We start from the raw sequence: 26,116 nt of genomic DNA on the forward strand, positions 1-26,116 counted from the left end.
TCCAGAATGTGTCTCTTGGCTCTCTCAACTGTACCTTTAACCCTCTCAGACTGATTCTCCAAAGGCTTGGCGGACTGGCTCCTTCTAGATAAGCAGCTCCGATGCTAGATGTTGGCTGGGGTGGAGGGAGGGGAGAAGATCCTCCCTTTTCTAAACATGAAATAAACAATGAGGTTACCGACTTCAACTTGAACGTTCAACTAACTGGTTTTCTCCGGGGCTTAGTCATTTAAAGCCTCCAGGGATATGGCCAGTTTTCATCCCAGCCCATCTTAGCAGGTTCTTCTGATTCAGTCAGAGAAAAGGGTTCATTCTCTGTAAAGGGATCTTCTGGCATTAACCCCTCGTTGCCACTTCATGTGTGCTATATCCATCACCTGAGCCGGGAGGGAGGGCCAAGCCAACCCATGCATACTTATCCTTGTAAGAATCATCCCTTTCCTGGTAGAGCATTCGCCCCTCGAGGTCAGGACTAGCTCCACTTTGTCTCCATGGTGGGCATCAGTGTCTGCTACGCAAGGGCTATTGACAAAACTGCACTGATCGATGCTAATGACGTCTCCGCTCCAGGGAGCAAAGGCCAGTGCTCTGGGCTGCCCCGCTCCTGATCCTAAGGCAGGGAAAGGACGAGGTCAGAGTGGAGGTCTGGGGTTGGTGGCAAACAACCCAGAGGTGAGGCAGGCTGGGAACGCAGTGGATGCGGGGGGGGGGGGGCGGGGGGAGCTACACGGGGAGTCCTCTTTCCTCCACAAGAAGGAGTCTGTTCATAAACCAAACCCTCACTTCCTTCCTTTGTCTTTCAGCAGGAGTTGGGCCGGGAAGAGAGATGTCGCCCCTTCCCCAACCGTGGAAGTCCGTTTCCTCCCCGGCTTTCCCAAGGGTCTGTCCCTGCAGGGAGCCAGCCGCTCGTCCTGCTGAGGCCTTTGGGCTAGACACCGGCTGCCAGGCTTTCTTCTGGCTCAGGTGGGTGGCTTTGGCCATGCTAAGGGCACTGGCCTCACCAGGGTCCAGCCTGGGAATTCCTGGCACGGGCTTCAGCATAGGGCTAGAACATAGAGGTGAGAGGGGGCGCCTTCTCCTTCCCCTCTTCCTCTGTCCATTTTGGCCTTCGGACCTTTGGGGTTTTGCGGGGTGGGACGAAGTCAATATTTGCTTCCAGGGCCCTTGGGGCGTCCCAAAGGGGCCTCAGAGGGTGCAGCAGCCTAGGGCAGGGAGATGAGGGCAGTGGCAGTTCCTCCTGCCTGTCCTTCCTCACTCCCTCTGTCCTGATATAATCCCAGCTTCCCAGACTCCTCCAGCTGACTGGGCTTGTAGAGACCTTGGATGGTGGGAGCCAGAATTTCCCTCTATAACATCTCAGGCAAATGCACGGGCCAGCCCAGATCCTGCACTTCAGCCTCAGACCCCTGCCGGGGAGCAGGGAGAGGCTGCCATCACTAGCCTCACTGTGGGCCTCACTCACCCTATCTCCTAATGCTCTCCATTGAAGCCCCCCCCCCCCAGCCATTTTGCTTAGAGATGCTCTAATTGTTCATCTAGGCCAAATTGTCTGCCCTGTTACTTCTCCACGCTGTTCCTAGTTCTGCCTTCTGGGGCCAAGTAGAACAGGGTGGATCTCCCTGCTAAAAGGGCCCACCGTGGCCTGGCCTCCCTCTCTGGCCTCCGTCCTTACATGGTCAGTGTCCTTCCTAAAATGAATGGGGTTTCCCAGAACTGAGCCTATTTCCCAGTGGGCCAGGGGTGTGACTTCAGTAACTGCTGGCCTCTCTTTCCACCTGCTGCCCCATCCCCTTTCCCTCTCTCTACGATGCCCCCAGCATACACTCTTACGCTCCTGAGCCTGGGTTAGGGTTGAGGCCAGTCCCAGGATCTGCCTGGCCTGTAGGCCCCAGGTCCAGCCCACAATGTCCTCTGTCCCACCTGTGCTCTGCATGTTGGGGACCCGCTGGGGTTCTGCAGCAGTGTGTTTGCTTAGGGTCCCTGGAGGCCACACTTTGTCTGGCTCTTGCAATGCTGAGACAGCTGAGCCCACACTCTGACAAGTGTGATTGGAGGGTGTAGGCTCCAAGGCCTGCTTTACCTAGACACCAGTCTGGCCAAGCCTGCAGAGGTGGCTTCCTTTTGCAGGGGCCCTGGGGTGTGGGGCGGTATTTGTGCATTTCATAGAGGGCTCGAAATCTGTCTCTGTGGATGGAGTGGTCACCTCAAGGACATCAGAGGCACCTGCAAGCACTGCCATCTATTTGTAAGAGATCTGGAGGCTCGATGCAGGGTCTCCTTTATGCCAGTGCCAATGCTCTTTGGGTTCAGTCCCTCCCCTGTCTCCTGGTTTGGGCCTGGGGCAGAGAATGCTCCTGCTTTTTGCCAGACCTGGATCCCTTATGCAGGCCCTTCCTCCCTCCCCTCCCTCCCCTCCCTCCCCTCCTCCCCTCCCTTCCTCCCTCTCTTCTTCCTTCCTTCCTTCCTCCCTCCCTCCTTCCATCCTTCCTCCCTCCCTTCCTCCCTGCTTCCTTCTTCCTCCCTTCCTCCTCCCTCCTCCCTCCTCCCTCTCTCCATGAGATCAATTTGCTGATGCCTAAGCCACTCCAAGAAGCTCACCTGGACCTTGTCCCAGGGCCTTCCCCTTGCAGGGGGCTTGAATAGGATTTGGGGCGGCTGCCCCTGGGGAGCTTCCCACCTGTGGTCCTCCCTCCCCCAGGCTAGGCTTTTTTGCAGCTCCAGGCTCCAGGAGCTGGGCCTCCTCTCCTCCCCTTCTTTCCTTTCCTCTAGTCCCTCCTCCCCCTTCTCCCCCTCTTCTCCTTCCCCTCCCCCTCCTCTGCCCTCCTCCTAGTTCCGTGCCCCTCCTTCGACATTTGGGCATCCCTGAGAGTTCTCCACACGACAGGTCTGGGGGGGGGAGGGGGAGGGTCCTGCTGCTTCTCTGGGGAAACATCCCTATCATGATCTGCTTCTGTCCTCCCCGGTCCTCGCATGCAGTAAGGGCCTAGAAGTGTTGGCTAAATAGAACTGCATTGCTGACATTCCCGTCCCAATCTCGAGGCTTGCTAAACACTTTCCAAGCCCTACTCATTTAATCCTGTCTGACACGCCTGGGCAGATAGCCCAGGGCTGCTCGGTGCGCTCAGGTGCCCAAGGTCACATCTGGGCGTTAGCAGCTGGCTAGAGGAGGAATTGCAGGAAGCTGGGGGCCGGGGAGGGGGGGGGGGCGGGGGGAGGCTGGGCGGTCCTCCCATCCAGGGGCCGCTCCCGGAGCCAGAGGAGGGGGGAGGGCCGACTGGAGGTGGGTGTGGCCTAACACCTGAGGCCCCCTTCTTTCTCGGGATCGTGGGGGTTTGTTTTTAAGGATCGTGTTTTCAAACGCACAGAAATGCAATACGGAGAATTAGAAGGGAAACCAAATATTCTCAAATAGGGAGGTCATTTGTCTTCCTCCTAGCTCACGGACCCCCGGAAATGTGCGAGCCCAGGAGGGGAGGGCCCTTGTGTGCTGCCCACATCCCGGGGGCTCGTTGAGCACATCTTGGAGAGAACAAAGTGCGCGAAGGGTTTCGGAAAGCTCGGGCTTGTGGGGATTTCTATCTGGGGACAGAGGAAGCGCAGCTGAGCCGTTAGCGGCCAGCCCAGCGCCGTCCGCCCCGCCCGGCTGGAGAGTCGCCTCCGGCCTCCGTGCCAGCTCCAAGCTGCGCCAAACAGAAGAGTTCTGTTCCAAATGACCGCCGACGTCCGCCGCAGACAGAAGAGCTTTCTTTTCCGGTGGAAAATCACTCAGCGCTACTCTATCGGTTCGGCCCGGCCGGCCCGGCCCGGCCTCGGCTCTCCCTGGGTCCTGTGGGGCCGGCCCCTTCTTGCTGGCTGGTCTGGGCCTTCTCTGCCCTCACAGCCCTCCGCCCAGGTTCCCCTCTGTCCCTCATTTCGCCTGGCAGCTTCCCATATGCTCCCGGCGGTGGGCACCTCAGCCTTCCAGGCTCTGACTCAGTTTCCTTATCTGTCCAGTGGGTTACTGGGGTTGGGGACCTCCAGGGCCGGCTGTCCCTAGGAGATCTTGCCAGAAGCTGACCAACAAGATTTGGTTCTGTGCCCGCTCCGTGCCCTGCACTGTTTACAAAAAAAACCCAACAGCGCTGCTGGCGCAACGGAGGAGAAGGGACTGGCTGCCTTTGGGAGGGACAGAGCGCAGATCAGTGGATCCCGGGTTCTAATTCCGCCTCTGGCCTGCCTGTTTTCTTCCTAGACAATCCCCCTGGCACCGAAGGCCGAGGTGTTTGGAGGCTCCTACTGAGGCCACCAACGTGGGACACCCACCAAGGAGGTGGGATCTCGAACTGTGGCCCCTTTTATGAACCACGGCCGGGGGGGGGGAGGAAGCCCCCAAGGGCAGGCTGTGGGGGCTGGGGAGGGAGGGACAGAGAGAAGAGGGTTCCCCTCTCCCCGCACTGAGCAAAGGGCAGAGCTCACTCTTCCATTCTTGGACACAGACTCCGAGGATTGCTGGGACCTCGGCAGCACCGCCCCCCCGGCCCCTCCCCCCCAGGCTGGGCCGGCCTCTTAACCCCTGCTGTGATAACTAAGCCAATAGAATTGGCTTGTTCATAATCCATGGAAAAACACCATGCACCCACGGGCTCCAGGACACCCAATCGGCCAGTCTCAGGCCCTGCCCGTCCTGGCTTTGCCTTCTTAGGCCGACCCCCACCCCCCCCAGCCTTTCCTTTTCCAGATCAAACAGGAGGGCTTGGCCTCAAGTGTTGCTCGGTGACTCAGGTCACCTCCTCTGAACACCCTAAGCTACCCTGAAGAGTAGCACCCAGTGAGCTGTGCTCAGCCCAGACTGTTCCGAGCTAATGAAAGACAGGATCCCTGCTGCTGAGGGTGACACAGCCCTGCACGACTCTGGGCCTTCCCCTCCCCAGACCTCAGCTTGTCTGGCTATAAAATGGGGAGATGAACTTGCCTGCCCCACACTCCCTCAGGTTCTGAAGGTCGTTTCATCCAGGAGGGCCAGAGGGGATGGGAGCCTGACCTTGTTGCTGTGTGGCCTTGGCCAGAACACGGCTCCCTCAGTCACCCTATCTCTAAAGCAGGGGGGTGGGTGAGTGTATCTCTAAGGACCCCTCCAGCCCTGCACTCTCCAGGCCATGACCCGTGTGACTGGTATCGACCTACGATGGGGGCAACTCTGCTTAGGGTCAGAGACAGTTCCCTCACATACAGCAGGATTCCCTGGGCATAGGATGGTCCTGGCACTAAAGCAAAGGAGGATCCATCCAAAGTCCAAGGGGCACAGGACAGGCAGGTCCAGAGCCTGCTGCCTTGGGTGGGTCAGCATCCTGGGGTGGGCAGGATTCACTGGAGAAATGTTTCCATGCTTGGTGACTTCTCCAGTGGGAGCCTCCCTCCACCAGTGCAGATCCCAACCCCCTGAGCTTGGGAGACAGACTGAGATCTCTTTTGTGGGAAGGTTCATGGTGCTCTCTGGGGGCTGAACCTTAGTCTCAGATTCTAGGACAGCAGATGTCTGTCCATTGGCCCACGCGGGACCTGATGGAACTTCTAGAGCCAAGGGGGCCTCCCGCCAGCCAGTCCTTACGAGGGGGCATCCCGGGCAGACTGGTGAAGCGAGATTGGAGAGTTCTTTCTGGGCACCAACAGCCTGCGGTGGGCCCCATGCTCAGAGGTGTGGCCTGGGGAGGAAGGCCTGGCCCCGACAGGGAGGGGAGACCCACCGTTCCTTTGCCAAGCAGGGCTCCCTTTTGGAGACCCTGTCACCTTCCTGTCCTTGCTCAGGGATGACTGGGCCTCTCAGGAATCCTGTGACTGGGCCCACTGGGATGAGTCAGCTGGAGGAAACTGGAGCCCTGTCTGGGCCTCCTGTCCTCGTAATTGCTGGGAGAGCACGGGGTGAAGCTTCCATCTTCCTGAGACTCACCAGGCGCTGCTCCGAGCTGGCCAGGAAATGAGGGGGCCAAGCTTCTGGGTAGCCCTGGTGGGCATATGCTCTCCCACCTCCCCCTGCCCCTGGAGCAGCTGTACTGACTGGGTTCTCCAGGGGATCGGGGGTAAGGTGGATGGAGTGTGAGCACTGATAGAGCACCTACTATGTGCTAGCCATTGCCTCATGGGAGCCTCACAACAATTCTGGGGGGAGGTGCTATTATTACCCTCATTTTACAGTTGAGGAAACCGAGGCAGACAGAGGTGAAGTGACTTGCCCAGGGTCACACAGCTGGTCTTCAGACCCAGTGTTATAGGCATTGCACCAGGGCCTGGCTCAGTTGCCCATAGCCTAAGGCACGCACATGCATACACATGGGAACACATGGGCACCCACCCACACACACACACACACACACACACACTGCAGATAAGGTCTGGGCTGATCTCATCTGCTTAGATAGTAGAGGAGGCATGAGAGGAGGGAGAGAGGCCCAGGAAGGCCCTTCTCCCTGGTGGCCAGCAGGGTCTAGGAGGGGACTCAAGGGAAGCATCTCCATGTTCCCAGAATGTTACTGCCTAGTGGTGGTGCCTGGTGGTGTGGGGGGAAGAAGCAAGGAGCTCTGGAGCCAACCTCACTGACTGGTCAGAGCACTCTCTCCTGGTCTCTGTCTGTCTCTGTCTGTCTCTCTCTCTGTCTCTGTCTGTCTCTCTCTGTGTCTCTTTGTCTCTGCCTGTTTCTCTGTCTCTCTGTCTCTCTGTCTCTCTCTCTCTGTCTCTTTCTCTCTTTGTCTCTGTGTCTCTGTCTGTCTCTGTCTCTTTCTCTGTGTCTCTCTGTCTGTCTCTCTTTCTCTCTCTGTCTCTTTGTCTCTGTCTGTCTCTGTCTCTGTCTGTCTCTGTGTCTCTCTGTGTCTCTCTGTCTCTCTTTGTCTCTGCCTGTTTCTCTATCTGTCTCTCTGTCTCTTTCTCTTTCTCTGTCTCTCTCTCTGCCTCTCTGTCTCTATCTCTTTCTCTGTCTCTCTCTGTCTCTCTGTGCCTCTTTGTCTCTCTGTCTCTTTCTCTGTCTCTCTGTCTTTATCTGTCTCTGTCTCTTTCTCTGTCTTTGTCTCTGTCTCTCTGTCTTTCTGTCTCTGTGCCTCTTTGTCTCTCTGTCTCTGTCTCTTTCTCTGTGTCTCTCTGTCTCTGTCTCTGTCTCTGTCTTTCCCCACAAATTCCCAGGCCTTCCACAATCCAATTAGCTGAAGTCACTGGGGCCCAAAGGTCTATTGGAGCCCCATAAAACTCCCAGGCTGCTCTGCCGCTGTCTGCCCTTCCCCCCTTCCCCCCACCCCAGCTTTGGAGGTAAGCCAAGGGGGAGATGGCTTAGCCTGAGAACCCAGAGAGCCCTTCCCCCCTGCCAGGGCACCCCTTTGGCAGCACAGCATCATGTCATGGGCTGGGGGGGCATGCCTGGGAGCACTATCTCTGCCCCCCAGCCCCTCAGTGGGGAATGGAGGCCCTGGCTTGGGGCCAGGTGTCCCTGGGCCACTCATGGGGAATTCAGGAGCTAGCTGGCCCAGGATGCATCAAAGGGCACTGTCCTTTACAGCTTTCCCCCATCCCTCCTCCCCACTTCCCTCACCCAGCTAGTTCTCTGTCAGTTTTATGAACTGGTTTTATGGGAGGCTTTCTCTTTTCTCTGACCTAGATCAAAGGTCTGAAGCCCAGGGGCCCCTTCCCTTCACCCAGGTCAGGAAGGAAGGAAGGGATTACTTTGGGCAGTGGGGGCTGCCCAGGAGGGGCCTGGGAATACTCTAAAGCAGGCCTGGGAAAGAAGGAGGATCAAAGGTCTGCTGTCACGGGCTGAAAACAAATCCATCTGGTCCAGGGCATTTGCCCGGACCCTGTCCAGACCATCCGGTGATCTGCCTTGCCTTGGCCCTGCCCCTGGGCTCCATCCATAGCCAGAACCAGTGCAAAGATCCGAACTGAGAACATGGGCAGCCCCCTGCCTCATTGGTGTCTGGGCAGAATCTTCCCAATGTGGAGGAGGAGTGAAGATTACTGGAGGGGCCTTCCCAAGCCTGCAGCGTCCCTGACTCCTCAAGAGCCTTGGTGACAGTGCTCCCTAGGGGACTGGACTCTCAGAGCTCAGCAGGATGACAGAGAGGCACCTTGACCTTGGGCTCGAAGGGGCTCATGGGAGGACTTGTGGGAGCTCTGGGGAATGCTTGGGGAATTGGAGACACTGCAGGAAGGTTCCCTGATTGAATCGTGTAGCAAATCATCCTGGGGCCCACCGAGGCAGGGCCCCATCTTGTCCTGTTCCCACTGCTCCCCTCCCTGCCCCTGCTGAAGAGCGATTTCTGACAGCTGGCTGGTGCTCTGGGAAAGCTTGTGCAGGGAGACCAGGGACCAGAGAGGCTGCATCCTGACCTCTGACAACTGATGTATACCTAGGGTGGGGCATCCGGAACTCTGCTCCAGGGCAACAATACCTGAGGAATGCTTCTTCCCTGTGGAGGGCCTCTGCTGGCCTGGACAGCTTGACTGCCCTGGGCCCGTCACAATGGATTCCCTTTGCTGGGGATGGGGGAGAGGGATGGGTCCTCCAGCCGCCACACCCATTCTTGCACCAGGGGTGATTTAGTTGGGGGGCAGTGAGGAGGGGCTGCTAGTAAGAGTGTCCAAGAGATGCCAATGCCGACTGTGCCAGACCTCCAAGGCTTCGATCGTGAGGGCCCCTCCAGAGGCAGCCCGGAGGACTTGGAGAAGTGATTCAGGCAAACTTCTTCACAACTGGAGCTGTCCTGGGGGCCGCACTGGCCTGAGGCAGTAGGCCACCCTCCGTGGAAGTGTTCAAGCAGGGCCACTGTCAGAGATGCCGAAACAAGGACAGGGCTAGTCCCTTCCCAGGGGCAGCTCCATGAGAGCCAACCCTGAGGTCAGGGCCTTCCAGGACTGGCCGCTGTGACTCCCAGGCCAGCAGACCTGGGGGGTGGGAGGTGCAAGTGTAATGGAATGAAAAGGAAGAGCAGAAGGTCTCTTCCCCTGGACCCAGGCAGCTGGGAGCTAACCTCAGGAAGGAGGAGGAGGGGACAGGAGGGAAAGGGGGCGCCTCTCACCTCCTGTGTCCTGGGACATTCTGGGAACTGAGGAATGAAGGGTGCTGGTGGCCTGAGCCAGGCCCACAGGAAGGGACCCAGCTAGGGCCAAGGTTTGGGAGCCCCCTTGGAGAGAAGGAAACTCCAGGGAGGTCTGGTCATGGAGGGGAGAACGGGGAGAGACCTGAGCCCATTGAGCCCCAGAGAAATCATGGGCCCACACTGCTGCTGTGCTGTGATGGGGTCTGTCCCTTCTTGGGAAGAGCAGTTGGCAGCCATCAGAAAGACGGCCTATGGGATGGGCAGAAGGGCATGCAGGTAGGAAGACCAGGCAGGGGCTGTGCGGGTAGCTTGGGAGCTGGGGGCGATGAGCCATGCCTCCTGGCCATTGCCCGAGCCCCCCTCTCTCTCTCTCTCTCTTTTTTTTTTTTAGTGAGGCAATTGGGGTTAAGTGACTTGCCCAGGGTCACACAGCTAGTAAGTGTTAAGTGTCTGAGGCCGGATTTGAACTCAGGTACTCCTGACTCCAGGGCCGGTGCTCTATCCACTGTACCACCTAGCTGCCCCCCAAGCCCCTCTCTTGGCTAGTGGGCTAGGCTGGGCTCTATAAGCCTCAGGGCTGCTGGGAGATGGCCCCTGGTGGGCGTCTCCAGGTCTGCTCCAACGAGGGAGGGCCGTGGCAGGGACCAGAGAAGACCCAGAGGACCCAGGGGGGGCCATGGAGAAGTTTCCTGTCCCAAGTCACTTGGCCAGGCTGGTGTGTGTGTGTGTGTGTGTGTGTGTGTGTGTGTGTGTGTGTGTGTGTGTAATGACTTTGGTTTGTCCTACTCTGCTTCTCAAAGTGTTTTCATCCTGGAGAAACCCTTGCTCCCTTGGCTGGAGGCTTGGACTTCAGCCTGTGGGGACAGAGGTGACAAGGCTAGGAGAGGAAAAAGCAGGTAAGTCAGTTAGACCAAGACCTTCTCTGGTGGTCAGAGGGAGGGAGAAGCCCTTCCACCCTGTGCCTCTAACTGGAGTGGGGAGCTGCCTGGACCCCAGAACCCAGAGCCCACAGCCTGGAGCCCGGAGCCTAGGGCCCAGAGCCCAGAGCTGGGCTGTCCATCTGAGAGCCAGACCAGCAGGGCATCCCTGGGGTCCTGAAGGCCCAGGAAGCAACCTACTCCCCTGAGTTCTGGGTCCCTGGCTGCTCTCCTCCCAGGGCTGCTGAGCCCTGTCTTCTCTTCCCCCTCCCACAGCTGATCTTGTGAGGGACATGTGCACATGAGCAGGACAGCCAGGCTGTGTGTGTATCCAGGGGCAGAGGTCCTGGGGCCAAGCCCTTACTTAGATGGGTGAACAAGGTTGCTGCTCCAGGACTGTTTCCTCATCTGTAAAGTAGGGATAGCCCTGCCTCATGCGACCTTCCTGAGGATCAGCTAAGTCAGACTGGGACCAGATTAAAAATTTTTTTTCACTGCTTTTACTTGAAATCAGAGCAGGAGCCCGTGCCAGGGAGAGTTCAAATCTTGGAGTCGGAGGGGTTGGGTTCAGATTCTACTCAGCCCTTATTGTCTGCATGATCCTGGGCCAGTCCTTAACCTCCAGCCATATCTGAGAAACACAAGCCCAGGGCCTGTGTCATCGATACCAGCTGGGAGTCAGAGTCCCGGGCTGAATCCTGGCTCTGACACACATGGCTTTTTGTGCCTCAGTTTCCTCATCACGGTCTAGTTTACCTAGATGGTTCTCAAAGTCCCTGCCAGCTGGGGGCCCCCCACCCCCTTAGCAGGCCATGGGGTCTTAGCTGGCAAAAGAAAAAAGAAAAGAAAAAGAAAAGCCAGGGGCACGTTGAAAGCATGGGGAGCCCCTAGTTTGGGCAGAAGTTAAACCAGAACAGTGTGTTTTATTTACTTGTTAATTGTGCTGACTAGGTCCCCCAGGTGAGCAGCTGCTGGCTCTGATTCAGCACCCAGCACCTGCTGGGGAGGCTCCAGATCTCTGAGCCAGCATCTGTGGTGGGGCTGGAGGGGAGGTGAATGGGACACTCTGGAAAGCACCTTTTCTCTGCACAGAAAAGAGCTCTTCCTTCCCCATGATGTAGATAGAACAGCCAGGACCCTCAGCTTTCACCCCTTAATCTTAGAGAGGAGGAAACTGAGGCTCAGATCACATAGCAAGGCACTATGCATGTGTGTGTGTGTGTGTGTGTGTGTGAGAGAGAGAGAGACAGAGACAGAGACAGACAGACAGACAAAGACAGAGAGAGACAGAGACAGAGAGAGAAGAGAGAAGAGAAGAGAAGAGAAGAGAAGAGAAGAGAAGAGAAGAGAAGAGAAGAGAAGAGAAGAGAAGAGAAGAGAAGAGAAGAGAAGAGAAGAGAAGACAGAGAGAACTAAAAGTGGGGTCTCTTGCCTCCTAATTCAGTTGGAGCTACTTGCTCTGCACCAGGCCATGGGGTCTCCGGTGGCGGCGTGCTGCAGGGATCTGTGTTTGTCTTTGTGCTGCTTGATATTTTTACCAATGGCTTGGCTCAAGTCAGAGACAGCCTCTGTATCAGCCTGGCCACAAAGCTCTGAAAGAGACTGGAATGGATGGTGGAGTCAGGATGCAGAGATCCCAACAGGCTCAAGCTGATCATTGACTGGTCCTCAGTGCAAAGTCCTACACTTGGGCCCAAACAATCAGCTGCCCCAGCACAAGCCAAGCAAGAAGCTGCCACAAACCTCGCCTGGGGAGGGCTAGAGGAGGCTCCTCTGCCCCATCAGAGCCACAAATGAGGAGCATCGAGGCACGTGTGAGGGTGTTGATGCATGAGAGGGTGTCTGGGCCTGATTCTCTGTCCTGAGGGGGTGGGGGTAGGTCATTGACCCCTGGACACTAGAAGGCTGGGGGAGGGGCTCGAGCCACAGTCATAGCTGAGTGTAAGTGCTTGAAGGGAGGCTGTGTGAAGGAGGGGTGTGCCTGGCTTTGCTTGGCCCCAGAGGACAGAGCCAGGGCAATGAGGGCAGGGGCAGTTTCGACCCACTGAGTCAGGAAGAACTTCCTAACAGCTGGAGCTGTCCCCTGCAGCCCCATGGAGCCAGGTGATTGCCCAGGAGCAGAAGGAGGGGGCTTAGGGACCCCTCTGCAAAGTTCTGGGGTGAAGGTGGGGGTGGGGGGGAGGTTAAGGTCTTCCTTAGTGCTTCCCCTAGGGGCAGCTAGGTGGCACAGTGGAAAGAGCACTGGCCCTAAAGTTGAGAGGATCTGAGTTAAAATCTTACCTCAGACACTTACTGACTAGCTGTGTGACCCTGGACAAGTCCCTTAAGCCCTATTGCCTTAAGCATCCTGGTCCATCTCCAGTTGTCCTGATGTCTATGTTGCCACTGGACCCGGATGGCTTTGGAGGAGAGAGTGAGGCTGGTGACCTTGCCCAGCCCTCCCTCCCTTCAATCCAATTCACTGCAAGTCATGACATCACCCCAGTTTTGGGATCCTCATGTAGAAGGACAGACAACAAGCGCTGGCTTCACAGCTGCTCCCCCACATCCCCCCAGAATAATGACGACGACGACTCCCAGATGGCAGGTAATCCCTTTTTGTCCTCAGTAAATACTCCTTTATTTAAAGTTTTGAATTCCAGATTTTATCCCTCCTTCCCTCTCCCCACCCATTGTGGTAAGCAATCAGATGTAGGTTATCCCTGTGCAATTACATAAAACATTTCCCTATGAGTCATTTTGTACAAGAAAACAAATAAAAGAAAAAATATGAAAGTGAAAAATGGCCTGCTGCAGTCTGTGTTCCATCAGTATCACGTCTTCCTCTGGAGGTGAATAGTCTGCTTCACCATTAGTGCTTTGGGATGGTCTTGGGTCATGGTATTGTTGAGAATAGTCAAGTCACTCATGGTTTTTCATCCAACAATATTGCTGTTACTGTGTATGATGTTCTCCTGGTTCTGCTCACTTCACTTTACATCAGTTCATACAAGTCTTTCCAAGCCTTTCCGAAGCCATCCTGCTGGTCATTTCTTATAGCACAATAATGTTCCATCACCATCATATGCCACAGCTTGTTTAGACATTCCCCAATGATGGGCATTCCTTTGATTTCCAGTTCTTAGCCACCACAAAAAGAGCTGCTAGAAATATTTGTGTACAAATAGGTCTTTTTCTCTTTTGGGGGGTGTCTTTGGGATATAAACCTATTGACCTATTGCTGGGTCAAAGGGTATGCACAGTTGTATAGCCCTTTGGGCATAGTTCTGAGCTGCTCTCCAGAAGGGTGGGATCAGTTCACAACTCCACCAACAGTGGATTAGCGTCCCAGCTTTCCCACATCCAATATTTTCGGAAGGTAGTCTCTTAGGGAAAGGCCAAAAAAGGCCTGGAGACAGTTGCTGGGCGTCAGCTGGAGCAGCCTTCACTGAAAGGTCTGAGGGTGCCAAAGTCTTCACAGGGATCTGAGGTCAGTCAATAAGCATTTATTTAGCACCTTGCCTTGAGCACCAGGCTCTGGACTCGGCTCCAGGGATTCAAAATGAGACAAAAGACAACCAGCCCCTGCTCTAAAGGAGCTTCCCATTGTGTCCTGCGACAACAGGGAAACACAATGGGAGAAAGACAAGCTGCCCAGGAGAGGGGAAGGCTCGGGGGCTGCGGCTGGGGCTCAGCCTGCTGGGCTTGGGGGGAGGAATGCTGAGAGCCCCTAGGGCATCACAGGGGATCGGGGGTCCTCAGGCTGTGCTCACCTTCATCCCTCCTGCTCTGGACCCAGCCCTTGCGCCCCCCCCTCCCCAGCCCAGCTCCAAGGCAGGCACCTGCTCCCATTTCTAAGTATTGTGGAGGAAAGGGAAGACTGCCTACTCCCCGCTTCGGCTGCTGCTCTGAGGGATGCTGAGAGGGTCAGGTGCAGGGATGGGGAGTGGAGGGCGGCGAGGAGAGATGCTGGGGCTGGGGTCATTCATCTGCTGCCCTCGGGGTCATCAGCAAAGTGACAACTCCAGACAGAGAGTGTCCCTGGGTTTCTTCGGCTCCCTGCTCAGCAGCCGGCCCCACGTGTACCAGGGGCCTCATGTATTTTATTATATTGGGCCAGCCGGGACTTGGGTGGGAGGGGTGTGGCCTGGGATATTCTGTATCCTGGGGGGGGGGCTGGGATCCTCTGTATCCTGGGGGGTGCCTGGGATCCTCTGTATCCTGGGGGTGCCTGGGATCCTCTGTATCCTGGGGGGGGCTGAGATCCTCTGTATTCTGGGGGGTGCCTGGGATTCTCTGTATCCTGGGGGGTGCCTGGGATCCTCTGTATCCTGGGGGTGCCTGGGATCCTCTGTATCCTGGGGGGGGCTGAGATCCTCTGTATCCTGGGGGTGCCTGGGATCCTCTGTATCCTGGGGCGGGGCTGAGATCCTCTGTATCCTGGGGGGTGCCTGGGGATTCTCTGTATCCTGGGGGGGTGCCTGGGATCCTCTGTATCCTGGGGGTGCCTGGGATCCTCTGTATCCCTGGGGGGGGGGCTGAGATCCTCTGTATCCTGGGGGGTGCCTGCGGATCCTCTGTATCCTGGGGGGGGCTGGGAATCCTCTGTATCCTGGAGGGTGAAGCTTGTGCCTGCCTGCTCTAATGGTTAGGAAGGGTAGCCTAATTAGAATTGGGCTCTTTCCAACAGGTCCTCCCTGTCCCTGGGGTCCAAGCTGGACCCTCTCCCCAGCCCAGGACAACCGCACCTCATATCCCCCAAATCTCCTCTCCTTCAGGCCTGCCCCTCCCCGCCCCCTGGTGATCCTTTCCGGAGGGGGGGGCGGGGAGCCTAGACAACTCCCTTGGTCTGTTATTCCACGAAACATGACAGCCTCGGGGCTTATGGGACAAGTCACTGAGGAACCTGTCCTGATTTATGTCCAACTTTTTGGTGACTAACCTCGCTCAGTGCAGTGTGATTCCAGGCAGTAGGTTCACTAGGTGCAGAAAGGACTCTGTGTGGTCGCTGGTGATTCCCAGTCCAGGCCAGGCCTAGGAAGATCTTCCTGGGGGCATGCGCCCCAGTGACCAGTAGGATGCCTGGGCTCTGCCGCCAGGAACAACATGTCTGGAATTCCTCTGGTTTCCTCCTCTGCCGATGCCATATGGTGGCCTGCAGCTGTCCCGGCTCTCCAACACTCCACGAACAGCCCACACTCGGGCCAGTACATGGGGCGGAAAGCCTTTCAGTTCAGGTCCCAGGACTCTACCCCCAGCTAGAACAGGGGCCCCGTCCCAGAGCACTGAGCACTAGACCACTGCATCTTAGGAAGCTGCCTCAGGGAGAGGAAGGACACAATCACATGTTCTGGAGTCATTCCTGGTGTAGCTGGTGAGAGGAGGGCTCAGATGTGGAGGGTCTGGGGGTTGCCAAGAAGCGCTGATTCATGGCCCACCTTATGCAAACCAAAGCCAGCATTTCCCCATACCAGCCTGTGACACCCACCCTTCCCCGCAGCTCTGAGGACACCGCCCCCTCTTTCCTTCATGGGCCATGCCCTCCTTCACCTCCTCCTTCCACTCACAAAGGGCCAGCTACTCTGGGGCTTGTACAGGGAATGCTTTGGGGGACCCAAAGGTCCCCAGAAGTTTGTTTGTAGGTGGGGAGGCCCAGAGAGGAGAAGGGACTCATCCATGGTCACATGAGCAGGATTCAAACACTGATCCTTGTCTCTTCCTCACAGGAGGGGCCCTGTCACCCATCATTCCACTGGTGAAAAGCTGGCAAGGGGAAGAGGAATGGGGTGTCTCTCAACACCCTCCAGTTATTGGCTTCCTTGGATCTGTCACATGCATGGAGGGCGTCCAAAGTAGACTTTGGCAAACTTCGTTTCATTTTTCAGTCGTGTCCGACTCTTCATGACCCCAGATGGGGTTTCTCCTGGCAAAGATGCAGCCAAGCCCCTCTTGACAGTCACATGTAGATGGAGGTCTGAAGAATAGAAGACCCCCCCTGTGGTCAGGCTATGCCCCCCCATCTCTCTCCTCCCATCTCCACTGGCTTGCCTCCTCGGCCTGCAGAGCCTGGCTCTGGGCCTTCTCTCTCCGAGGTCACTCCTGGCCAATGATGCCCCCGCAATGGACCTCCTGCCTCCATCTCCTTGCCCTTGCCAGTCCCTCCCTCTCGGAAGCGCCTCTGACCATGTCCACTCACCGTTTCAAGAAACCCCCAGTTGGCTTCCTCTTGTCTTATGGAAAAATCCTCACTCTAAAGGCCTCTAAAGGCCCTCCCAAGTCTGGCTGCGGCGCCCTTCTCAGGCTTAGATCGCACCAGTGTACATCACACACACACACACACACCACACACACACACTGCTGTCCTTGCCCAAGACTGGTTGTTCCCCCAACCTTTGTACAGGGTCTTCTGCATGCCTGGTATGCACTCCCTCCTCCCTTCGATTCTAGGAAATTAGCTTTCTTGGTCTTCCTTCAAGGCTCATTTCAGGGGCCACCTCCAATAGGAGGTCTTTTCTGTCCTGGTTTGTACAGTGATAGATTGCTGGACTAACCCTCTGGTCACTGTGTGACCCTGGGAGGGTTTCTTAACCCGGTCTGCCTGGATTTCCTTGTCAGTAAAATGGACACAGCAGTAGGACTTACCTCAGGGCTGTTGTGAGGATCAAATGAGATCATGCATGCAAAGCACTTTGTGAACCTTCAAGGACCATATCATATTATTGTTATAATTATTCTCCCTCCTTCCACCCTAGTTTCTGTGTTCCCTCTCTTTTCAAATTATCTGGTATATGTGAAAGTATTTTAGACCAAGTGTAAACTTAATTGGGCGTCGATATTCTAATGTGAGACCCTTGTCCAATGGCCAAGGAGTGACGTGCTCCTGGGAGGGGGGTGTGTGTCAATCTTGGCATTCTTGCTATCCTGAGAGCAGGAGGAAGGGCATTGCAGCTCCCTGGACGACTGCCTCATGGGTTCTCTTTGAAGAGGTGATGGGAGGACACGGCAGAGTTGGCTTAACTGTGTCATCCAAAGGCGGCATTCCATTTCTTGGGCTGTTGCCCACCCCCCAGCTCTTCCGGGGCACAGAACAAGGATTTGCAAAAAGACGAAACAACACCCCCCAACCCCTCCCCACCCCCCGCGCTGAAAATCATCGCAGCTGATGCATTGTGCAATCACCGGCCCCTGAGCTGAGAAGGGGAAAAGCAAGAATGTCTATAAGACTCCAGATGAAATCAATATATGCTGAGATGGGGCAGCTAGATAGCACAGTGGATAGAGCACTGGCCCTGGATTCAGGAGGACCTGAGTTCAAATCCGACCTTGGACACTTGACACTTACTAGCTGTGTGACCTTGGGCAAGTCACTTAACCCCCATTGCCCCGCAAAAAAACAAAAAAACAAAAAACAAATATATGATGAGATGCTTGGTGACCTCAATGCAAGAAATATGTGGGAAAACACGGAATGAGGAAGGAAGAGGCCGTCTTCCTGAAAGACTCTGGCGCAGTGAACAAGGCCAGGGCCAGGCAGCCTCCCCGAAGGTGAAATGGCTCCCGTTCCGAGAGGAAATAGTCGGTCCAAAGTGGGGAGTCCCTCCTGAATCAGCCATCTCTGCTCAGTCAGACCCCTGGCTTGTTTGGAGAGAGAGAGAAAAAAAATCAACACAAGCTAACAAAATTAAAAAGAGAAAGAACAACGGGGCAGGGAGCTAAAGGGGACTCCAGGCTTCCTCTCTTTAAATGAGGCTTTAAGGACAGCTCGGTGGCCGCAAATGGGATAGAGCACCGACCCTGGAGTCAGGAGGACCTGAGTTCAAATCCGCCTCAGACACTTAACACTTACTAGCTGTGTAACCCTGGAGTCAGGAGGACCTGAGTTCAAATCCGCCTCAGACACTTAACACTTACTAGCTGTGTAACCCTGGGCAAGTCACTTAACCCCAATTGCCTCACAAAAACAAAAACAAACAAACAAATAAATGAGGCTTTGATGCCAAAGTGTCGGAGGAAGGACATTGGTGCTGATTTTAAAAAGGAAGCTTCGCGTTAATAAAACGAAATCACAGATTGCCCAGAACACGGGCACCTCCTCGGACCGCGAGAGGCAGAACTCCCCCCCGCCGCCCTGCTCCTGCACAGAGGACTGGCGGGCAGGCAGGCAGCGGCAGCGCCAGCCTAGCAGCAGCTCGTCGGTACAGTCAGTCCTACAGAGAAGGACCGGGACGAGTGGCAGCAGGCTGGCCTCTGAACACAGCGAGAAGTCATGAGTCATGAGGGCCGGGTGCAGGGCTCCAGCTCCAGCATCTGCTTGTTGAATGCGGGAATAGCGGGAGGAACTCCGCTCGGGATCGCGGAGCCTGAGGTCTGGAGGAGGCTCAGTGAGCACACAGGTCGGGCGCCCACTTCTTCGGACTCGCCCCTGACTTGAAGTACTGCGCGTTTTCGCTTCCACTCCTTGGAGCTCACCGTGGTCCTGTTTCCACAGCGCGAGTGGCGGCCGTGTCTCCTGCACGAGGACGCTAGGTCTGCCTATAGCTGCCTTTTCTTGTCCTCAGAGACCCACGCCTGGCCTCTGATCGCGCCCTGGTAGACCTGCCGCTGCCCGCCACCCCGTCCAGATCTCGTCCCCACCTTCGCTCCCAAGGAGGCTCTTGGCAGTAGCCGTGAGCTATAGCAACCCAGTAGCCTGGAACAGCGCGAAACCCCAGCGCCCAAGGATACTATGGTCAGGACTTTGTGCCCCTTCTCTGACTCGTTGTAGCCTCACATCTGCTTTTTAGAGTTTTCTATCTCCACCCGTGATAGCTGCCTCCTCTCCTAGTATTCCTATGCCCATCTTTGGGAGCCCCTCCTTGCTCTTATTCATGGCTTCCAGCCACTATGGGTTCAGAAATCACTTAATACAGTTTGTTAGAACTGTGTGGAGAGTAAGAGCGATGCCTGAGAGGAGCCTCCTACAAGTAAAGGGCATCCCTCAAATAGTCCCGTAAGCACTTAGTAAGTGCCCACTATGCGCTGTGCGCGTCTGGCGCCGTGGCTGCTCAGAGGCTTCCTCTGTTTACCTCCTGGTTCCTAGATGTACTCTGCATAGATGAGGCGTGTAGGGAACATCAAGTGCTCCTTCACTTCCTGGCTTTGCAACTACCTGGCCAATAAGGGCGTGCTTCCTAGAGCCAGAACCCAGCAGTACTGAAGTGCACCCTGGCACTCCCTGATGGGAAGTCCAAGCACCCCAGGCCCCCAGAATGGTACCAGCTGGAGAAATAGGGTTCTAACTCCGGAACCAGAAGAGGGGTTCCCAGCTCTGCTGCTGCTGGTAACCTATGCCCTTGGGCCCTACTCGATCCCATGGGATCTCAGGATCTCCCATGGTAAAAAGGAGAGAATTGCCTAGGAGAATTCTCAGCCCTCTGCCAGCTCCAAGATCCCCCATTCCCAATCTCAGCTGTGGCCAGAAGGCTGCTGATGTGCTCTCTGAAAGGTGGCTCTTGGCTGGGAAGGTTCCTCCCTGGGATCCACACCTCACCTCTGAAGGGGGTGGGCAGCAGCTGCTTCTCAGCTGTCCGCTTACCTAGAGAGGTTAAGGGCCTGCTACCCTTCTCCCCCAGCAGCCCCTAGGGAAGAAGAGGCCCCAATCCTGCGGGCTGTCAGGGTCTGCTTGGGCATCCGGTCAGCTCTCCTGGCTGACATCTCTGCCATGAAACTCTGCTAGGGGGGCATGAGGAGCTGGGGGGTGCAGGGTCAAAGCTCAGAGGGCTGGTGTTTGTGCGTGTGCGTGTATGTGGTATTGTGTGGTGTATGTGTGTGTGGTGTGTGTGCGTGGTATGTGTGTGTTGTGCTCGTGGTGTGTGTGCATGTATGTGGTGTGTGCGCAGTATGTGTGGTATATGCGTGTGGTATGTGTGTGGTGTGTGGTATGTGTGTGGTGTGTGTGTATATTTGTGGTGTGTGTGTTGTGCTCGTGGTGTGTGTGGTAGTGTGAGGTGTGTGTGTGTGTATGTGGTGTGTGTGGTATGTGTGTGGTGTTGTGTGGTGTGTGTGTGTTGTGCTTGTGGTGCATGATGCAATAGCTCTGGCCCCTCCAGCATCAGCCTGAGCTCCACAGGCTGCAGTTGCTTTCTTTGGATACGTTCTTCTTTGCTTTTAGCTTATGAAACCCAACGTTTGTTCTCCCACCACCAAAGACGCCTTTGTTTCCCAGGAGGGGCATTTGAGAAGCAGCGGCGTGACAGGCCCCTGCTTTCTCCAGCAATTACCAAATGCCAGATGCTGGGGCTTATGACCAGCCCAGGCAAGCTGAGGCCCTCAGAGCAGCCTTGTGGGGTGGCGCAGTGAGAGTGACTCAGAGGAAGCTGCCCACCAGCCAAGGCCGCCAGGTGGGGAGCAGGGAGGGGCTGGGGCAGGCGGCATGGCTGGGACCATTCAAACAAGGACATCCCTGTCACCGTTGGAGGCGCTAACCCAGGGGGTGCAAACCCGGACAAGGGTGCTCCCCAAAGAGTTGCCCCAACCACACAGTGAGCCTTTCCTTTCAGATGTAAGCTTAGAGTTCCATGTGGAAGGCAGAGGCCCCCTGGAGAGGGCTTATCAGTGGACATATCCAGCCTCTTCTCCAAGGGAGACTTTCGTCCCTGCAAGGAGGGGCAGCAGGAGGCTGAGGCCAGAGCCTGCTCTGTCCTTCTCAGACAGAGGGGGTACCAGGTGAGAAGGGATCTGTCTACTTCACCTAAGGGGTGTGATCAGCTTTGATCATGTTGCCATGTAGGGGAGAGGAGCCCCACACTCCATATCCAACATCGGAGCCCTTTCCCACCTAATACCAGTTCCACAGTGAATGTGCGTAGTGAGTAGCCAACAGACCCATTTATCCAAAGCATAGCAAAACCAGAAGTGGAGAGGTTCTACATTGGAGAATATAATGCCAGCCAGTGCAGTAAAGGAGCTCCCCCACTGGAAGCAAGCCAGAGAAGCTAGTTCCACTGAGAGGGTCCTGGGTCTCACCCAAGAGAAAGCTCCTCAAGTCTCTAGGGGACCAAGATGGGGACAATGGAGGGCCAGCTCCTGTCTCCTCTGCCCATGGGAGGTGGGCCTGGCCTCTCCCAAAGCCACTCAATGCTTGAAAACTCCCAAGAGGACTCCCCAACAAGATGGGACTCCCAAGAAGGGGCTCCTTCCACTCTATCCAACTGTACCTGCCCCTCATGCAGGTTAGGCGAAGTCCTGCACTGCTGGGCTATGTGTGTCTTGTTTGTTTTTTGTAAGAGGGTATTTTTATTCCATTGTGTGTCAACTTTTCATAGGAAAGACAGGAGAAACCCAAAGGCTAGAAACTATACTCAGGGCAGGCCCTCATGTCCACCACCAGCCTGGCACCCAACAGTTTTCTCATGGGCCACGGGTCCCATCAGAAACAGCTAGACTATATATGTGCACAGTCCTGCCCCTTCTTGGCCTCTCAGCTAAGATTGTCAAAGCTCCATTTACAATAACCGTTCGGGAGGGGTGGCTCAACCCGAGCAGTGACAAAGTCATTTGCCTTCCAGAGTTCTATAGTAGAGTTTCTTTCCCCTTCCGAGTTCCAAAAAATTCTCTTTCCTTACCTCATTAGACAAGATAAATAAAAGAGCCCCTGACCTCAAGAAGATTATAGTCTGGGGCAGCTAGGTGCGCAGTGGATAGGCACCAGCCTTGATTCAGGAGGACCTGAGTTCAAACCCAGCCTCAGACACTTACTAGCTATGTGACCCTGGGCAAGTCACTTAACCCCCATTGCCCTGAAAAAACAAACAAACAAACAAACAAAAAAAGAAGATTATAGTCTATTGGGGGGGGGGGTGTCGGGCAGAATGCAGAGTAAGTATCTGTACACAGACACTGATAATAATACAAGATGGAGCAAGGTAAGTGCTTAGGAAAGAGTCAGACACAAGAAAGCTGCTCTGAATTCTGAAGGCAGCATTTCCCCAAGATGCCCCAAATCCTGAAAAGGTGAATCTGGTGTCACAGGCTGGTTATATGGGCAGCACAGCAGCAGCAGCAGCAGCAGCAGCAGCAGCAGCAGCAGAGCATCCCCCCCACCCCCCACACACACACCATCTGGATGGAGTCAGGCAAGGGAACAGATATGGAAAAGGACCCACAGAAACCCGTGTTACTCGATGAGCCTCAGGCTGCTGCCTTAGCATTACCTGCCCCCCCCCACCCCCACCCCCACCTCTCCAGGCTTCTTACACCAGACTCTCCAGCACACACTATTTGGGCTGGTGCCCAATTGTGAATTGTTCGTCCGATTCAGGGTCCCATCTCCCACCTCCACGCCTTTACCCAAGCTGTCCTGCATGTTTGGATGCACCCCTTCCTCATATTATGGACAGCACACACACACACACACACACACACACACACAAAATACATGCTCCTGGCAGGCAGACACCATGCCTGGCTTCCTCTCTGTATTTTTCCCAGTGCCTAGTCTGGTGCCCTGCACACAGTAAGTACTTAATTGATATTGTCTGAACTGAACTGAATTGCTTGCATTACCTTGGTCTGGGCTCTCAGGGCCTCCACCTCCTAATGGAATCAGAGGGTCAGGTTCCTTGGCCAATAGGCATTTGGACAGCCCTCAGAGCCCAGGCAAGAACACATCAGAATTGAATCATAATGTTTCTACTTTTGTTTTTTCTTTTCTGACGTTTTCCCCTGTTGCTCTGATTCTTCTTTCACAAACATGACTAATGCAGAAATATGTTTAATGTGATTGTACATGTATAACCTATGTCAGATTGCTTGCTGTCTTGGGGAGGGGGAAGGAAAGGGAGGGTGGAGGGAAACAGATTCTGGGGGCTGAGTCTAAGGCCATAGACAGGAAATGGTGTGTGTGTGAGAGTGTATGAGTGTGTGTGTAAATATGTGGTGTGTGAATGGGGGGGCGGAGTGTGGGAGTGGCCCCTCTTGTGGGATGGCTTAGAGGACACGGCCCTGCTTGGTCCTCCAGCCTTGTCTTGGGTGTGCAGAGAGAGGCTTCGTCCTGATCCTGCCCCGACTTTGACATCCTGTCCCCATCCTCGACTCCCCCCCGCACTGTGCCCAAGCAGACAAATTCAGTGTTTCTCTCATAGGGCAGCTGGGACCAATGGGGCTGGGGGCCAGAAGTGAGGCCCTGGGGGCTAAGGACTGGGGACTTCAGGCTCAGGCCCTAAGGAGCTGACCCAACCCTTTGAAATGAGAAGCTTGGGCCCCAATAAGTAATGACATGATGAAGAATTGGCATCTTACGGTGACCACTGAGGCAGCAAAGTGAGGAGAGCCCTGGCCTGGGAGAAAGACACTCTGGGTAATGAATGGGCCTGCATGCTGCCTGCCCCTGGTCCTGAGACACTGGGCAAGTCCATGAAGGATCCCTGGAGGCTTCCTGTGTCCTGAGTCACAGTGAGGAGACAGGTCTCTGGGTCTGGAGCATCATTATCACCATCAGCATCGATTCGATTATCACCCTCAATCCATATCCTCAGCAACATCTTCTTCTTCACTGTCTTTTGGGTTGTTTTTTTTAGTGAGGCAATTGGGGTTAAGTGACTTGCCCAGGGGTCACACAGCTAGTAAGTGTTAAGTGTCTGAGGCCGGATTTGAACTCAGGTCCTCTCTGACTCCAGGGCCGGTGCTCTATCCATTGTGCCACCCAGCTGCCCTCTTCACTGTCATTGCTTGAAGTTCCCAAAGCACTTTACATGCTTATTTTTTTTTGTGGGCAATGAGGGTTAAGTGACTTGCCAGGGTCACAACAGCTAGTAAGTGTCAAGTGTCTGAGGCTGGATTTGAACTCAGGTCCTCCTGAATCCAGGGCCCATGCTTTATCTACTACACCACCTAGCTGTCCCCTTTACATGTTTATTTTGTTTGTCCTCACAACTCTGGGATATAGGGTACAACTATTGTCCCCATCTTACAGAGGAGGAAACTGAGGCTGAGGGGGGTTCAGTGACTTGTCCAGGGCCATGCAGTTATAAGTGGAGGCCAGATCTGAACTCTGCTTTTCTTAACCATCACACTACACTAACTGCTGTACTTGACTGTGTGGTGTGACCTTGGGCAAGTCCCTTCCAGCTGTGACATGCTCTGACAGGCTCCTTTCTGGCCCTCATGGCTGCACTGGGGAGGCCCATGGGTATTTCTGGGCAGGCTGGGGAGGTCTGTGGCCAGGGTCACCCTAGGCTCCAGGAAAAGAGAGAGGTTGGGTCTTTGCTCTTCTCTCGACACTTGCTGAGCAGCTTCCTTTTTTCTTTTGCAGCGGGTGCAACATGCCTTCCCCACTAAGGAAGACTAGGAAGTTCCGTGAGCACATCAGCCACGGGCGTATCGGCAAGCACCGGAAGCACCCTGGGGCTGGTGGAAATGCAGGAGGGTTGCACCATCACTGCATCAACTTCGACAAATATCACCCAGGTTACTTCGGGAAAGTGGGTCTGAGGCATTCTCACTTGAAGAAGAACCAAAGCTACTGTCCAACCGTCAACCTTGATAAGCTGTGGGCACTGGTCAGTGAGCAGACCAGCATTAATGCTGCCAAAAGCAAGGCAGGGCTTGCCCCTGTCATTGATGTTGTGTGCTGGGGCACTACAAAGTGCTAGGAAAAGGGAAAGTCCCCAAGCAGCCCGTCATCGCGAAGGCAAAATTCTTCAGCAGAAGAGCAGCGGGAAAGATTAAGGGTGTTGGTGGAGCGTGTGTCCTTGTGGCATAAAACCAATGTTATCAAAGAAAACAAGTGTCTTTATTAAAAAAGAGAGAGAGAGAGAGGTTGGAATGACTTTGAACTGCCCTGGGGCCATTTCAGGGCAGCCCTGTCTGTAAAAAGCTGAGACATAGCCCTCCCATGATGCTGTGCCATCTGCATGTGGGTTCCAGAGCTTGGCCAGGCACATGCTGATGCTCAGGCAGAGCCGGCAGATGGCCCTGAAGCAGGCTGAGGTGCTGGTGCCCCACAGACTGGGGCCACTCCCAGGGGCGCAGCCTCCTGAAGCAAACACCTAAAGGAGAGGCCTGCTTGGTTGTAAAATGTGATTCTGCAGTGGGGAAGCCCCCCAAACCCCCACCCCGAGGAAGAAGATAGAGGCCCCCTCCATCAATTTCTCAACCACCTCCTGGAGGCCAGTGCCACCTTCTCTTGGGTTCCTGCCTCAAGTCCCTCCTTTCAATCCTCCACTCAGCTCTGACCACGTCCCCTCTCCTGCTCAGGGACATTCAGGGGCTCCCTTTTGCCTCCTGGATAAGTCAAAGGTCTTCCCTGGGCATTTAAGGCCCTTTGTCCATTGGCTGCAGCTCCCCTTTCCAGGATCAGGCCCCTTCACCCCCACCTCGTGCCCTCAATATTTCAGCCACTTGACCTATGTGCTATTCCCCTGGGTTCAGAGAGGTGTAGAGCTTCCCTTCTCCACCTCTCTGCATTTACCCGAGCTGTGCCCAAAGCCTGGGATGAGCTCATTTCTTCCCTCTCTTTCCTTCAGGGCTTGTCTCAGGTGCTGCCTCTTCCAGGAAGCCCTCCCTGATTCCCCCAGCTGTTCGTCCCTGCTAACTTATCCATATCCATGGGTAGCTATTTATCTTCAATGGACCCTAACTCTTCTCCTCCCCTCTCCTTCCTGTCCTGTCTCCAGAGCTCCTCCTCTTCTTTCCTCCCCCTCCTTCTTCATCTTCATCCCCATTTGGTAGATGAAGCCACCCCTGATCACACAGCTTATGGGGTTGGGAGCCCACACGGCACCATGTTCTTTCTGTACCATAGCCAGTGTCCAACCAGACATCTCCAAGGACACACGGAGCTTTGGCAGAGGATTGGCGGTGCCGTCCCTTGCATCTCCACCTCCTGCAAAGCCAACGTTGGGAGAGCTCGGATGGTTCTTCTGACCTGAAACTCACAGGGTCCAAACCAGGTGCATTCTGTCTCCAGCTCCTTGTGCGCCTCAGTCCAGGAAAGAACAGCCCAACCAAGCCTCTGCTAGGGCCACACAGCAGGCAGCTGCTGCCCCTCCCAGCCCCACATTCCCTGGTAGCATCTCCCTCCCTCCAAAGCCTCCGGAACCTTTCCTGGGCATCCTGGGCTCCAGCTGTGCCCTGAATGCCATTGGTCCTTCAGGGTCCTCACCCTCTGAGAGCCAGCCATGGCAG

The 26,116-nt window shown here is 55.4% G+C and overlaps 1 protein-coding gene across 1 annotated transcript; it reads left to right on the forward strand.

Annotated features, from left to right (window-relative positions):
- The first annotated feature begins 814 nt into the window (after window positions 1-814).
- LOC122749544 (60S ribosomal protein L27a-like) lies at window positions 815-24,692 on the forward strand. The gene is given in 3 exon segments (XM_043995955.1): window positions 815-963; window positions 24,243-24,556; window positions 24,559-24,692. Coding segments are annotated over 3 exon segments (585 nt in total). The 5' UTR covers window positions 815-826.
- The last annotated feature ends 1,424 nt before the right edge of the window (window positions 24,693-26,116 follow it).

The sequence above is a fragment of the Dromiciops gliroides genome, chromosome 3 (genome assembly GCF_019393635.1).
Source record: "Dromiciops gliroides isolate mDroGli1 chromosome 3, mDroGli1.pri, whole genome shotgun sequence".
Classification (NCBI taxonomy): Eukaryota; Metazoa; Chordata; class Mammalia; order Microbiotheria; family Microbiotheriidae; genus Dromiciops; species Dromiciops gliroides.